Source organism: Salmo trutta, unplaced genomic scaffold (assembly GCF_901001165.1).
Source record: "Salmo trutta unplaced genomic scaffold, fSalTru1.1, whole genome shotgun sequence".
NCBI classification, from domain to species: domain Eukaryota; kingdom Metazoa; phylum Chordata; class Actinopteri; order Salmoniformes; family Salmonidae; genus Salmo; species Salmo trutta.
In genome coordinates this window covers 52,296-65,805 of record NW_021822696.1, presented here as the reverse complement: position 1 = coordinate 65,805, position 13,510 = coordinate 52,296, and the positions used below count along the sequence as shown (strand labels likewise).

Here is a 13,510-nt window from a genome sequence, read left to right as displayed (position 1 = left end):
ACTGCTGCTGGGGCCTACTGCTGCTGGGACCTACTGCTGCTGGGGCCTACTGCTGCTGGGGCCTACTGCTGCTGGGTCCTACTGCTGCTGGGTCCTACTGCTGCTGGGGCCTACTGCTGCTGGGGCCTACTGCTGCTGGGGCCTACTGCTGCTGGGTCCTACTGCTGCTGGGTCCTACTGCTGCTGGGGCCTACTGCTGCTGGGGCCTACTGCTGCTGGGGCCTACTGCTGCTGGGGCCTACTGCTGCTGGGGCCTACTCCTCCTATCACCATTTATACTTCAACATGACATTGAACTAATGCAGAGCAGTGTTGTATTTGAAAGATAAATGATTGATTTTTAAAACTGGGTAAATCAAGATATAGACTCGGTCTTCTTCACAGTACAGGTGAATGCATATTACTCAATAGAAGTGTGTCATGCATTAAGTTATTCAGCTGATTTTCATATACAGATAACAAACAAACCCTTCTGTTTAGGACTAGGTGGTATCTTCCTGCATTGTAAAGTGTTCTAGCCTGTCTGGACGGTTTAAACATCTCTACACCATTTCAAATCTACTTTCCACCTTCAGAAATGAGCCGAATCACATCGCACGGCGCAAAGACGTCAGTTTCAACGTCTAGTTTGGATTTACTTTTGGTTGTGTGTTGTCAACTGACGTGAATTCAACGTGAAATAATAACACAAAAAAAAGTCATTTTAATTTAAAAGTTAGGTGGAGAAAAAAAATAAAAAATGATTTGATTACATTTTACAAATCCAATCAGTTTTCCATGTTGAGTCAACATCATCACATTATATTTTTGGGGGTTGAAATAACGTGGAAATTCTGATTTAACCAGTTGTGGCCCTTGCGGGATATTGGTAAAATGATTTGAACATATTGGGCCATGCGTATAGCCTATGTGCAGTTGAAGTCGGAGGTTTACATACACTTAGGTTGGAGTCATTTTAACTCGTTTTTCAAACACTCCACAAATTTCTTGTTAACAAACAATAGTTTTGGCAACAAGTCATTTCTCCAACAATTGTTTACAGACAGATTATTTCACTTATAATTCACTGTATCATAATTCCAGTGGGTCAAAAGTTTACAGACACTAAGTTGACTGTGACTTTAAACAACTTGGAAAATTCCAGAAAATGATGTCATGGCTTTAGAAGCTTCTGATAGGCTAATTGACATCATTTGAGTCAATTGGAGGTGTACCTGTGGATGGATTTCAAGGCCTACCTTCAAACTCAGTGCCTCTTTGCTTGACATCATGAGAAATCAAAATTAATCAGCCAAGACCTCAGAAAGAAATGGTGGACCTCCACAAGTCTGGTTCATCCTTGGGAGCAATTTCCAAACGCCTGAAGGTACCACGTTAATCTGTACAAACAGTACGCAAGTATAAACACCATGGGACCACGCAGCCGTCATACCGCTCAGGAAGGAGACGCGTTCTGTCTCCTAGAGATGAACGTACTTTGGTGCGAAAAGTGCAAATCGATCCCAGAACAACAGTAAAGGACCTTGTGAAGATGCTGGAGGAAACGGGTACAAAAGTATCTTTATCCTGTGGTGGTTAATTGCTGTATTACCAAATGAGGAGAGTTACAAACTTCACACACCAGTCAGAGTTATGCTTAAACTACATATTTAATAATTAAGAGCTTTTGCAAAAACACTTTGACTTTCAATGATGCGCCATTTCTAATGAACCATTGAAAAGTGACAACACAAAAGTACAAAGATCTTTTATAGCCAAGATGCACCCCTCTCAACCAACATGACGAACAACAGATACATAGAATGGTCACAAGGTTAAGATTTGTATGAAAGGTATCTATAATACATAGCAGACCAGTTATTACTGTGTCAACAGTTTTCATTGTATATATAGACCAGTGTCTGGTCCTCCGACTCCAAACTGGAACCGTCTCTTCCTGGTACGGTATAGAACAGAAACATTAACTCATGTTATCTGGAATGCTCTTTAGGTTTTATCACCCAAAGACATCGTAAATCTCCTCTGTCAGTGTTATCTCATAGAGGCCTCAGTAGAACACACACACAATAGTTAACAGAATACTCTATTCGGTCGAATAAAACAACCATTATAATACAATACAAGCATTATAACATAATCTTGCAATTTTCCACGACAATCCACAGTAAAACGAGTCCTATATCGACATAACCTGAAAGGCCGCTCAGCAAGGAAGAAACCACTGCTCCAAAACCGCCATTAAAAAAAGCCAGACTACGGTTTGCAACTGCACATGGGGACAAAGATTGTACTTTTTGGAGAAATGTCCTCTGGTCTGATGAAACAAAAATAGACCAGTTTGGCCATAATGACCATTTATGTTTGGAGGAAAAAGTGGGAGGCTTGCAAGCCCGAAGAACACCATCCCAACTGTGAAGCACGGGAATGGCAGCATCATGTTGTGGGGGTGCTTTGCTGCAGGAGGGACTGATGCATTTCATGAAATAGATGGCATCATGAGAAAGGAAAATTATGTGGGTATATTGAAGCAACATCTCAAGACATCAGTCAGGAAATTAAGCTTGGTCGCAAATGGGTCTTCCAAATAGGCATAGACCCCAAGCATACTTCCAAAGTTGTGGCAAAATGGCTTAAGGACAACAAAGTCAAGGTAACGGAGTGGCCATCACAAAGCCCTGACCTCAAACCTAGAGAAAATGTGTGTGCAGAACTGAAAAAGCGTGTGCGAGCAAGGAGGCCTACAAACCTGACTCAGTTACACCAGCTCTGTCAGGAGGAATGGGCCAAAATTCACCCAACTTATTGTGGGAAGCTTGTGGAAGGCTACCCAAAAGTCTTGACCCAAGTTAAACAATTTAAAGGCAATGCTACCAAATACTAATTGAGTGTATGTAAACTTCTGACCCACTGGGAATGTGATGAAAGAAATAAAAGCTGAAATAAATCATTCTCTCTACTATTATTCTGACATTTCACATTCTTAAAATAGAGTGGTGAGCCTAACTGACCTAAAACAGGGAATTTTTACTAGGATTAAGTGTCAGGAATTGTAGAAAAACGGCTAAGGTGTATGTAAACTTCCGACTTCAGCTGTATATGGTCCATACCTGCTGTTCAGTCCCTGAAACGAACTGTATGGTTCCTCTGTGTCTGTCCCAGGTCCCAGCCCGCTGTGGCATGACAGTCAGAGACTCTCTGAAGAAGGCTTTAATGATGAGGGGACTAATCCCTGAGTGCTGTGCTGTCTACAGGATACAGGATGGGTAAGACACACACACACACACACACACACACACACACACACACACACACACACACACACACACACGTATACCTTGGCCAAAAGATAAAATCTTCACATTCTGTCAATTGATGCTCCTGCCCAACTTTATAATCGTTTCAGCACAGTACACACAGTGAGAGGGCAATGTGCAGTACACACAGTGAGAGGGCAATGTACAGTACACACGGTGAGGGGGCAATGTGCAGTACACACGGTGAGGGGGCAATGTGCAGTACACACAGTGAGAGGGCAATGTGCAGTACACACAGTGAGAGGGCAATGTGCAGTACACACGGTGAGAGGGCAATGTACAGTACACACGGTGAGGGGGTAATGTACAGTACACACGGTGAGGGGGCAATGTACAGTTCACACAGTGAGAGGGCAATGTACAGTACACACGGTGAGAGGGCAATGTGCAGTACACACGGTGAGAGGGCAATGTGCAGTACACACGGTGAGAGGGCAATGTACAGTACACACGGTGAGAGGGCAATGTACAGTTCACACAGTGAGAGGGCAATGTACAGTAACACACAGTGAGAGGGCAATGTGCAGTACACACGGTGAGGGGGCAATGTACAGTACACAGTGAGAGGGCAATGTATAGTACACACGGTGAGGGGGCAATGTACAGTACACACAGTGAGGGGGCAATGTACAGTAACACACAGTGAGAGGGCAATGTACAGTACACACAGTGAGAGGGCAATGTACAGTACACACAGTGAGAGGGCAATGTACAGTACACACGGTGAGAGGGCAATGTGCAGTACATACGGTGAGAGGGCAATGTACAGTACACACAGTGAGGGGGCAATGTGCAGTACACACAGTGAGAGGGCAATGTGCAGTACACACTGAGAGGGCAATGTGCAGTACACACGGTGAGGGGGCAATGTGCAGTACACACGGTGAGGGGGCAATGTGCAGTACACACGGTGAGGGGGCAATGTACAGTACACACGGTGAGGGGGCAATGTACAGTACACACGGTGAGGGGGCAATGTACAGTACACACGGTGAGGGGGCAATGTGCAGTACACACGGTGAGAGGGCAATGTGCAGTACACACGGTGAGAGGGCAATGTGCAGTACACACGGTGAGAGGGCAATGTACAGTACACACAGTGAGGGGGCAATGTACAGTACACACAGTGAGAGGGCAATGTACAGTAACACACAGTGAGGGGGCAATGTACAGTACACACGGTGAGAGGGCAATGTACAGTACACACGGTGAGAGGGCAATGTACAGTACACACGGTGAGAGGGCAATGTACAGTTCACACAGTGAGAGGGCAATGTACAGTTCACACAGTGAGAGGGCAATGTACAGTACACACAGTGAGAGGGCAATGTACAGTACACACTCGCACAATTCAGTTTATTTTATTGTACTCTGTTGAACAAGGTAAATCATTGAGAACACATTCTCTTTTACAACAACGACAACCCACGTGTGTACTAAACTCAACCACGACCCAGTGAACTCTGCTTCCTGTCACCTGTCTCAGAGAGAAGAAGCCTCTTGGCTGGGACACGGACATCTCCTGGCTTACAGGGGAGGAGCTACACGTGGAAGTGCTGGAGAACGTTCCTCTGACCACACACAACTTTGTGAGTACGACTGGAACTAGAATTTCATATGACTGGGCAGGGGTGCAGCTATGGGTGGGCTTGGGAGGGCATGGGCCCACCCACTTGGCAGCCAGGCCCACCCACTTGGGAGTCAGGCCCAGCCAATCAGGTATAAGTTTTTTCCTGCAAAAGGGCTTTATTACAAACAAAAATACCCCTCTGGCTTATGGTATAGAAATGAACATTACATTCTCTGGCAACAGCTCTGGTGGACAATCCTGCAGTTAGAATGCCAATTGCACATTCCTTCAAAACTTGAGACATCTGTGGTATTGTGTTGTTGTGACAAAACTGCAATTTCTTTAAGTGGCCTTTTATTGTCCCCAGCACAAGGTGCACCTGTGTAATGATCATGCTGTTTTTTTCAGCTTCTTGATATGACACACCTGTCAGGTGGATGGATTATCTTGGCAAAGGAGAAATGCTCACTAACAGGGATGTAAACAGATTTTTGCACAACATGTTGAAAGAAATAAGCTTTTTGTACGTATGGAACATTTCTGGGATCTTTTATTTCAGCTCATGAAACATGGGACCAACACTTTTTTTTTATTTTTTTAAATGTTGCGTTTTTATATTTTTGTTCCGTGTAGAACTATGGAACTAGACTTCTGGAACCAGCTGGGACTGGGATGGGATGTTACTGGGAAAAGCAACTAGAAAGACTTTAACTAGGAGGACGAACTGTCCAGAACAGTGCAAGGTTCAGTCCATTGTTGAGTTGACCCTCGTGTTTGTTTCTGGCCGTGCATGTAGACCGGGCAAATAAACTATTTGTTAGATCAGAGCAAGTTCATTCACTGAAGGAAAGAGCAACTATATACCTCCGATGTCCTCAATGATTGGAACACCTGCATTCACAATGGCACGTGCATATACTGTATGTTAGACAAGAACAGAAACACAGAGGTAGAAAGAGGGCTCCTAGATGGAAAATATCTTGTTTTAGCCTGGGACATCACCTTTTGAGGCCTTCCACCGTTTTTTAAAATTTGTATTAGTCAACTGGGTTTGCGAATGCAATGGGTTGGATTCCCATATGATCGGAGCATTGTCTTCTTCAAATTGTATCGTCTTTTTGGTTTTGTAAATGTCTTTTTTAAGCTATAGCACTGCCATCTAGTGGCCACAATTAAATTTTATGACGAGATTTGGTTCAGGAGTCCAGCAGGTGGCGGTAAATAATCAATGTTAGCTTTACACTTTTTGTTTCAAACACAATAGAAGAAGAACATGGACTACTTAAAAATGGAGATGGCACATATATACAAAAGTGAGTCGTCTTTCTATCTCCATGGATGGGACAGCTCCCTTCACGTTTCCTACTCTATTTTCTAACTGTCTCTCTCTGTTTCTGTCCGTTCCTCAGGTGAGGAAGACCTTTTTTACGTTGGCCTTCTGCGATTTTTGCCGGAAGCTTCTGTTCCAGGGGTTCCGATGTCAGACGTGTGGCTATAAGTTCCACCAACGTTGCAGCACAGAGGTGCCGCTCATGTGTGTCAACTACGACCAGCTAGAGTGAGTTATCGATCAAATTAATAAATTCAACTCATTGAGGAAAGGTGGACGGGATGGGCAGTTTTAACTTGATGTGTCATTTAATTCTGTTGTTTTTTTCCTTGTTTGAGACTGAAGTTAACTTGGGTCTCTATCAGTTCTAACCTGTATGTTGGGGCTCTCTACCAGGTCTAACCTGTATGTTGGGGCTCTCTACCAGTTCTAACCTGTATGTTGGGGCTCTCTACCAGGTCTAACCTGTATGTTGGGGCTCTCTACCAGGTCTAACCTGTATGTTGGCTCTCTACCAGGTCTAACCTGTATGTTGGGGCTCTCTACCAGTTCTAACCTGTATGTTGGGGCTCTCTACCAGTTCTAACCTGTATGTTGGGGGGCTCTACCAGGTCTAACCTGTATGTTGGGGCTCTACCAGGTCTAACCTGTATGTTGGGGCTCTCTACCAGTTCTAACCTGTATGTTGGGGCTCTCTACCAGGTCTAACCTGTATGTTGGCTCTCTACCAGGTCTAACCTGTATGTTGGGGCTCTCTACCAGGTCTAACCTGTATGTTGGCTCTCTACCAGTTCTAACCTGTATGTTGGGGCTCTCTACCAGGTCTAACCTGTATGTTGGGGCTCTCTACCAGGTCTAACCTGTATGTTGGGGCTCCCTACCAGGTCTAACCTGTATGTTGGGTCTCTACCAGTTCTAACCTGTAGGTTGGGGCTCTCTACCAGGTCTAACCTGTATGTTGGCTCTCTGCTGCAGTTTGTTGCTGGTGTCGAAGTTCTTTGAGCACCACCCCATCACCCAGGAGGAGGTGTCATCAGAGGGCACCACTCCCGTGTCCGAGGTCTACCCTTCACTGCCTCCGTCCGACTCCACCGGGTGAGTCTCACAGCTGTCCTGATCCCATTCTCACCTCAGCACAGTTGAAGGAAAAGAAGACGAGGAGAGGAAGCCATTTTTTAAGACTACTGAAACAGACAGACTTGATCGTCTTGTGTCTCCTCGCTAGATTCAATGTAGACTGGAATCTCTGCTAATGCTGTGCCATATGTCCCCAGTGAGATGACCCACCCTGTTCCTCCCCTCTTAACCTCTCTCTGAACCCCAGGTCCCTGTCCAAGTCCATCTCCCCAGAGTTTCAACCCCATCCTCCCTGACCTCTCTCTCTCTGACCCCCAGGTCCCTGTCCATCTCCATCTCCACCCCCCCAGAGTTTCAACCCCCATCCTCCCTGACCTCTCTCTCTGACCCCCAGGTCCCTGTCCATCTCCATCCCCCCCAGAGTTTCAACCCCCATCCTCCCTGACCTCTCTCTCTGACTCCCAGGTCCCTGTCCATCTCCACCCCCCCACCAGAGTTTCAACCCCCATCCTCCCTGACCTCTCTCTCTCTGACCCCCAGGTCCCTGTCCATCTCCATCCCCCCAGAGTTTCAACCCCCATCCTCCCTGACCTCTCTCTCTGACCCCCAGGTCCCTGTCCATCTCCACCCCCCCACCAGAGTTTCAACCCCCATCCTCCCTGACCTCTCTCTCTCTGACCCCCAGGTCCCTGTCCATCTCCACCCCCCCCCCCCAGAGTTTCAACCCCTATCCTCCCTGACCGCTGACCTCTGACCTCTGTCTCTCTGACCCCCAGGTCCCTGTGCCACACCAGCGTGTCCCCGTCCAAGTCCATCCCTATCCCCCAGAATTTCAGGCCCGGAGAAGAGGACCACAGGAACCAGTTTGGACAGAGAGACCGCTCGTCCTCCGCTCCCAACGTCCACATCAACACCATCGAACCCGTCAACATAGACGTGAGTCCAACATCTCCTTATGTCTGTGTGTCTGAGAGCTCAGACACTTCCCCCTGCTGGAGACAAGTAGTACTGCTAATGTACAAAGTGTATGTGCCAGCACTAGTTAAAGGGGGTGCTCATCTGGGTCAAGTCGTGTACTGTAGTTCTTGGCCAAATACCACATAGTAATCATACTTGTATTTATTTAACCTTTTATTTGAACTAGGCAAGTCAGTTGAGAACAAGTTCTTATTTACAATGACGGCCTACCACCGGCTAAACCTGGACGAGGCTGGGCCGATTGTGCGCCGCCCCTATGGGACTCCCAATCACGGACGGTTGTGATACAGCCTGGAATCGAACCAGGGTGTCTGTAGTGTAAATGTAACTGGACTGTGTGTTTACAGTAGGGCCTGTCATCATTCACTATGAACTAGACTGTGTGTTTACAGTAGGGCCTGTCATCATTCACTATGAACTAGACTGTGTGTTGACAGTAGGTCCTGTCATCATTCACTATGAACTAGACTGTGTGTTTACAGTAGGTCCTGTCATCATTCACTATGAACTAGACTGTGTGTTTACAGTAGGGCCTGTCATCATTCACTATGAACTAGACTGTGTGTTTACAGGCAGTAGGACCTGTCATCATTCACTATGAACTGGACTGTGTGTTTACAGTAGGACCTGTCATCATTCACTATGAACTGGACTGTGTGTTTACAGGCAGTAGGGCCTGGCATCATTCACTATGAACTGGACTGTGTGTTGACAGGAAGTAGGACCTGTCATCATTCACTATGAACTGGACTGTGTTTACAGACAGTAGGACCTGTCATCATTCACTATGAACTGGACTGTGTTTACAGGAAGTAGGTCCTGTCATCATTCACTATGAACTGGACTGTGTGTTTACAGTAGGACCTGTCATCATTCACTATGAACTGGACTGTGTTTACAGGCAGTAGGACCTGCCATCATTCACTATGAACTGGACTGTGTGTTTACAGGCAGTAGGACCTGTCATCATTCACTATGAACTGGACTGTGTGTTAACAGGAAGTAGCAACAGAGTGACTTTAGAGCAATAGAACACATTCACCAAAAGCCACAAAATTCACTTGAATGGATTTCTGCAAATATTTCTTACATTTGGGAACTTTACAGTCCTGTTGATCAAACAACCATGAAAAGGCAGTGTCTCTCTCCTTCAGTTATACACATCATCAACAGCTAATGCTAGCCAGAGAAAGATGCGCTGACATCTACCAAGGTGACATTAAATAAACCCTCTGAAACTTTTTCACCTAATTTGGCTGTCAAAATTGCACTGGTAAACGATGGAGGAATTGTAGCCTCCTCGTCTTTCTGCAGTTTGCCTGCCAACAATGCATGCTGGTCCCAGCCAAGCACACAAGCCAACTGTCAAATGTTGGCTACCTTGCTAGCTAGCTACTTCCAGACACACATTAGTAACACCTTACTCTGACAACCTGACTCCCCCTAGCAGAGCTGTTTACATGCTATCTAGAGCGCTCTAGCAGAGCTGTTTACATGTTATCTAGAGCGCTCTAGCAGAGCTGTTTACATGCTATCTAGAGCGCTCTAGCAGAGCCGTTTACACGCTATCTGGAGCGCTCTAGCAGAGCCGTTTACATGCTATCTAGAGCGCTCTAGCAGAGCCGTTACATGTTATCTAGGGCGCTGTAGCGGAGCTGTTTACATGTTATCTAGAGCGCTCTAGCAGAGCTGTTTACATGCTATCTAGAGCGCTCTAGCAGAGCTGTTTACATGCTATCTAGAGCGCTCTAGCAGAGCTGTTTACATGCTATCTAAAGCGCTCCAGCAGAGCCGTTTACATGCTATCTAAAGCGCTCCAGCAGAGCCGTTAACATGCTATCTATAGCGTTCTAGCAGAGCCGTTTACATGTTATCTAGAGCGCTCTAGCAGAGCTGTTTACATGTTATCTAGAGCGCTCCAGCAGAGCTGTTTACATGCTATCTAGAGCGCTCTAGCAGAGCTGTTTACATGCTATCTAGAGCGCTCTAGCAGAGCCGTTTACATGCTATCTAGAGCGCTCTAGCAGAGCCGTTTACATGTTATCTAGAGCGCTCTAGCAGAGCCGTTTACATGTTATCTAGGGCGCTCTAGCGGAGCCGTTTACATGCTATCTAGAGCGCTCTAGCGGAGCCGTTTACATGCTATCTAGAGCGCTCTAGCGGAGCCGTTTACATGCTATCTAGAGCGCTCTAGCGGAGCCGTTTACATGCTATCTAGAGCGCTCTAGCGGAGCCGTTTACATGCTATCTAGAGCGCTCTAGCGGAGCCGTTTACATGCTATCTAGAGCGCTCTAGCGGAGCCGTTTACATGCTATCTAGAGCGCTCTAGCGGAGCCGTTTACGTGCTATCTAGAGCGCTCTAGCGGAGCCGTTTACACGCTATCTAGAGCGCTCTAGCGGAGCCGTTTACATGCTATCTGGAGCGCTCTTGACTAACTATTACTTTGCCTACGTTTACTGACCCCGGTCATATTCAGTTATTCTTCGCTCTGAATTTATGAATGCGAGAGATATGCTAACTGTTTAAGCCGTTCTAGTTCTTGCTAGCTTTTACCCAATGACACCTGCATCTCTAGCTGTGTGTAGCCACCGAAAAAAAAACAAGATGGCGTGAAAAGTCAGTCACTCACCCACTTCTCCAATGACACGACATCCTCCTAGCAGCTAGCTCGCTAGCTAATGTTAGGCTCCGTGTTTTTAGCTTGCTACATAAATAGATACGCTAGGCCTATTAGCCACGTTATTGCTGACTTGTGATCATTAGGCCTTGCTAGTTTGATTATATTATCATTCCCAGCCTTAGTTACATTCCTCCCTTTTTTTTGGTCCAAAATATTGAGCCGTTGAAACAGAAACAGTGCATTCCAAATGGTACCAGGTCCACTGTGATTTACAACATGATAGCAATATTTTTTTGGACCACCAAGAAATCTATTGGTTTATTATATAAATCATGCATTGAACTACATCCATCTGTTCTGCCATCAATGCCTTTAGTGTACGTCATAACATTTTGAGTCAAATATAACCTGTTTTTAAAACCTCTTTTTTTTTTTATAAAGTTGGTTTTGTAAGCATAAACTGGGAATTTTTGATATTTTTTTGACTAATATGATTTGTCTCTTTTTCATATCTGAAAAGTAGTTAAAACGCTGTCAGTTCCACTGTTATACCAGTTACCAAGATATAACCCAGCCTGTAGCGTTTGTCTGGAATCTAGATGCCCAGCTGTCTTCACAGTATTGTGATTCTCTGTTATTTCCTCTCTCTCTCTTTCAGGACTTGATTCGAGACCAAGGTTTACAGAGGTCAGAAGGAGGTAAGGAAGTTATCATCATCAGTAATTCAATCAACAAGTCCCCGTCCCCGTCCCCCACATCCTGCATCTGTGTTCTCTTTCTCTCTTGTTTTACAAGGCCCTTGAAGCTCATTTTGTCCAGTCAGAATTCTATTTCTACAAGTCTTGTTGATGCATATTCAGAATATTTGTCCTTAGACTGTAAAACAATGGCTCTGTCCCTTTAAGGAGACTTCCCCTTTATTAAGAGAGCCATCTACCCTTTTTTTATTCCCCTAACATTCTCTGATTTCCACTGCCCGTCCATGCTCCCTCTGAAAGAGTGTAGACTACTTACTATGGGGCCAGTCTCAAATTGTACCCTATTCCCTATCTAGTGCACTACTTTTGGCCAGTGATAATGTGTGGGAAAAAATCTCCAACTTTCTACTGGTCCATGGAGCCAGATTCATGCATTCTCCTCATTGGCACTCATTGGTCTCTGGCCAAAAGTAGAGCACAGTACAGTGACTAGGCGTCCATTTTGGATCGGGCCTACAGTAGGTACAAAAGAGAAGTAGGGTCAGGTGGGCCCAGTAGCTGGTCTTCAGGGCCAGTGATCCTGCTGTGTCTCTCTCTTCCCCCCCTTGCAGCCCCCCCCTTGCAGACCCACCCACCCGCCCGCTGCTTGAGGAAGCACCGAACACGGACCTCAAGCCCCCTCCTATACTCCTACCCCAATGACATAGTCTTTGATTTTGAGTCCGAGCCTGTGTACCGAGGTAGCTAGGCTTCTGTGGTGTGCCTCTGTGTGTGTATTGTGGTGTGTGTGTATTGTGGTGTGTGTGTGTGTGTGTGTCACCTGTGTTTTGCCCCTCCCACTGTCCATCTGTGTTTCACTCTTCACTCTCTTTCCTTACGTTTTTTTCTCACTACCATGATCCTTCACACTGTCACTACCCACCGTCCCGTCCCCCCGTCCCCCCCCTGCTTCCAAAACTCTCATATGGGAGCGTTTTTCTGTTCAGGGCCTGTGTCCACAAAGCATCTCTGAGTAGGACTGTGGATCTAGGATCTGTCCATATAGTCTCATTCGTTATGATCTAGAAGGGAAAACAGATCCTACTCTGAGATCCTTTGGATCCAGGCTCTGATCAGGGAATAGGAAAGTACAGTATAGATGTATAGAACATTTTTAGAAACGTCCTCAGAACTGACATACCACTTGACAGTGGAATGTATTGGCTGACTGTAGTTGACGGTGTAATGTATTGGCTGACTGTAGTTGACGGTGTAGTGTATTGGCTGACTGTAGTTGACGGTGTAGTGTATTGGCTGACTGTAGTTGATGGTGTAGTGTAGTCATTGGCTGACTGTAGTTGACGGTGTAATGTATTCATTGGCTGACTGTAGTTGACGGTGTAATGTATTGGCTGACTGTAGTTGACGGTGTAGTGTAGTCATTGGCTGGCTGTAGTTGACGGTGTAGTGTAGTCATTGGCTGGCTGTAGTTGACGGTGTAGTGTAGTCATTGGCTGGCTGTAGTTGACGGTGTAGTGTAGTCATTGGCTGGCTGTAGTTGACGGTGTAGTGTAGTCATTGGCTGGCTGTAGTTGACGGTGTAGTGTAGTCATTGGCTGACTGTAGTTGACGGTGTAGTGTAGTCATTGGCTGACTAGTTGACGGTGTAATGTATTGGCTGACTGTAGTTGACGGTGTAATGTATTGGCTGACTGTAGTTGACGGTGTAGTGTAGTCATTGGCTGACTAGTTGACGGTGTAATGTATTGGCTGACTGTAGTTGACGGTGTAGTGTAGTCATTGGCTGACTGTAGTTGACGGTGTAATGTATTGGCTGACTGTAGTTGACGGTGTAATGTATTGGCTGACTGTAGTTGACGGTGTAATGTAGTCATTGGCTGACTGTAGTTGACGGTGTAGTGTATTCCCTACCTTCCAGTGT

General features: G+C 45.9%; 1 protein-coding gene across 5 annotated transcripts in view; it reads left to right on the top strand.

Moving 5' to 3' along the window:
* Window positions 1-13,510, top strand: part of LOC115183708 (serine/threonine-protein kinase B-raf) — a 66,412-nt gene that overhangs the window by 31,779 nt on the left and 21,123 nt on the right. For 4 of the 5 annotated variants that reach the window (XM_029744778.1, XM_029744777.1, XM_029744780.1 and 1 more), the window contains 7 exons: window positions 3,160-3,263; window positions 4,801-4,903; window positions 6,294-6,442; window positions 7,190-7,309; window positions 8,068-8,227; window positions 11,550-11,589; window positions 12,201-12,329. In XM_029744778.1, coding sequence (XP_029600638.1) covers window positions 3,160-3,263; window positions 4,801-4,903; window positions 6,294-6,442; window positions 7,190-7,309; window positions 8,068-8,227; window positions 11,550-11,589; window positions 12,201-12,329 — 805 coding nt within the window. The remainder of the gene's footprint in view (window positions 1-3,159; window positions 3,264-4,800; window positions 4,904-6,293; window positions 6,443-7,189; window positions 7,310-8,067; window positions 8,228-11,549; window positions 11,590-12,200; window positions 12,330-13,510) is intronic. The other variant, XM_029744779.1, reaches the window with a different exon arrangement.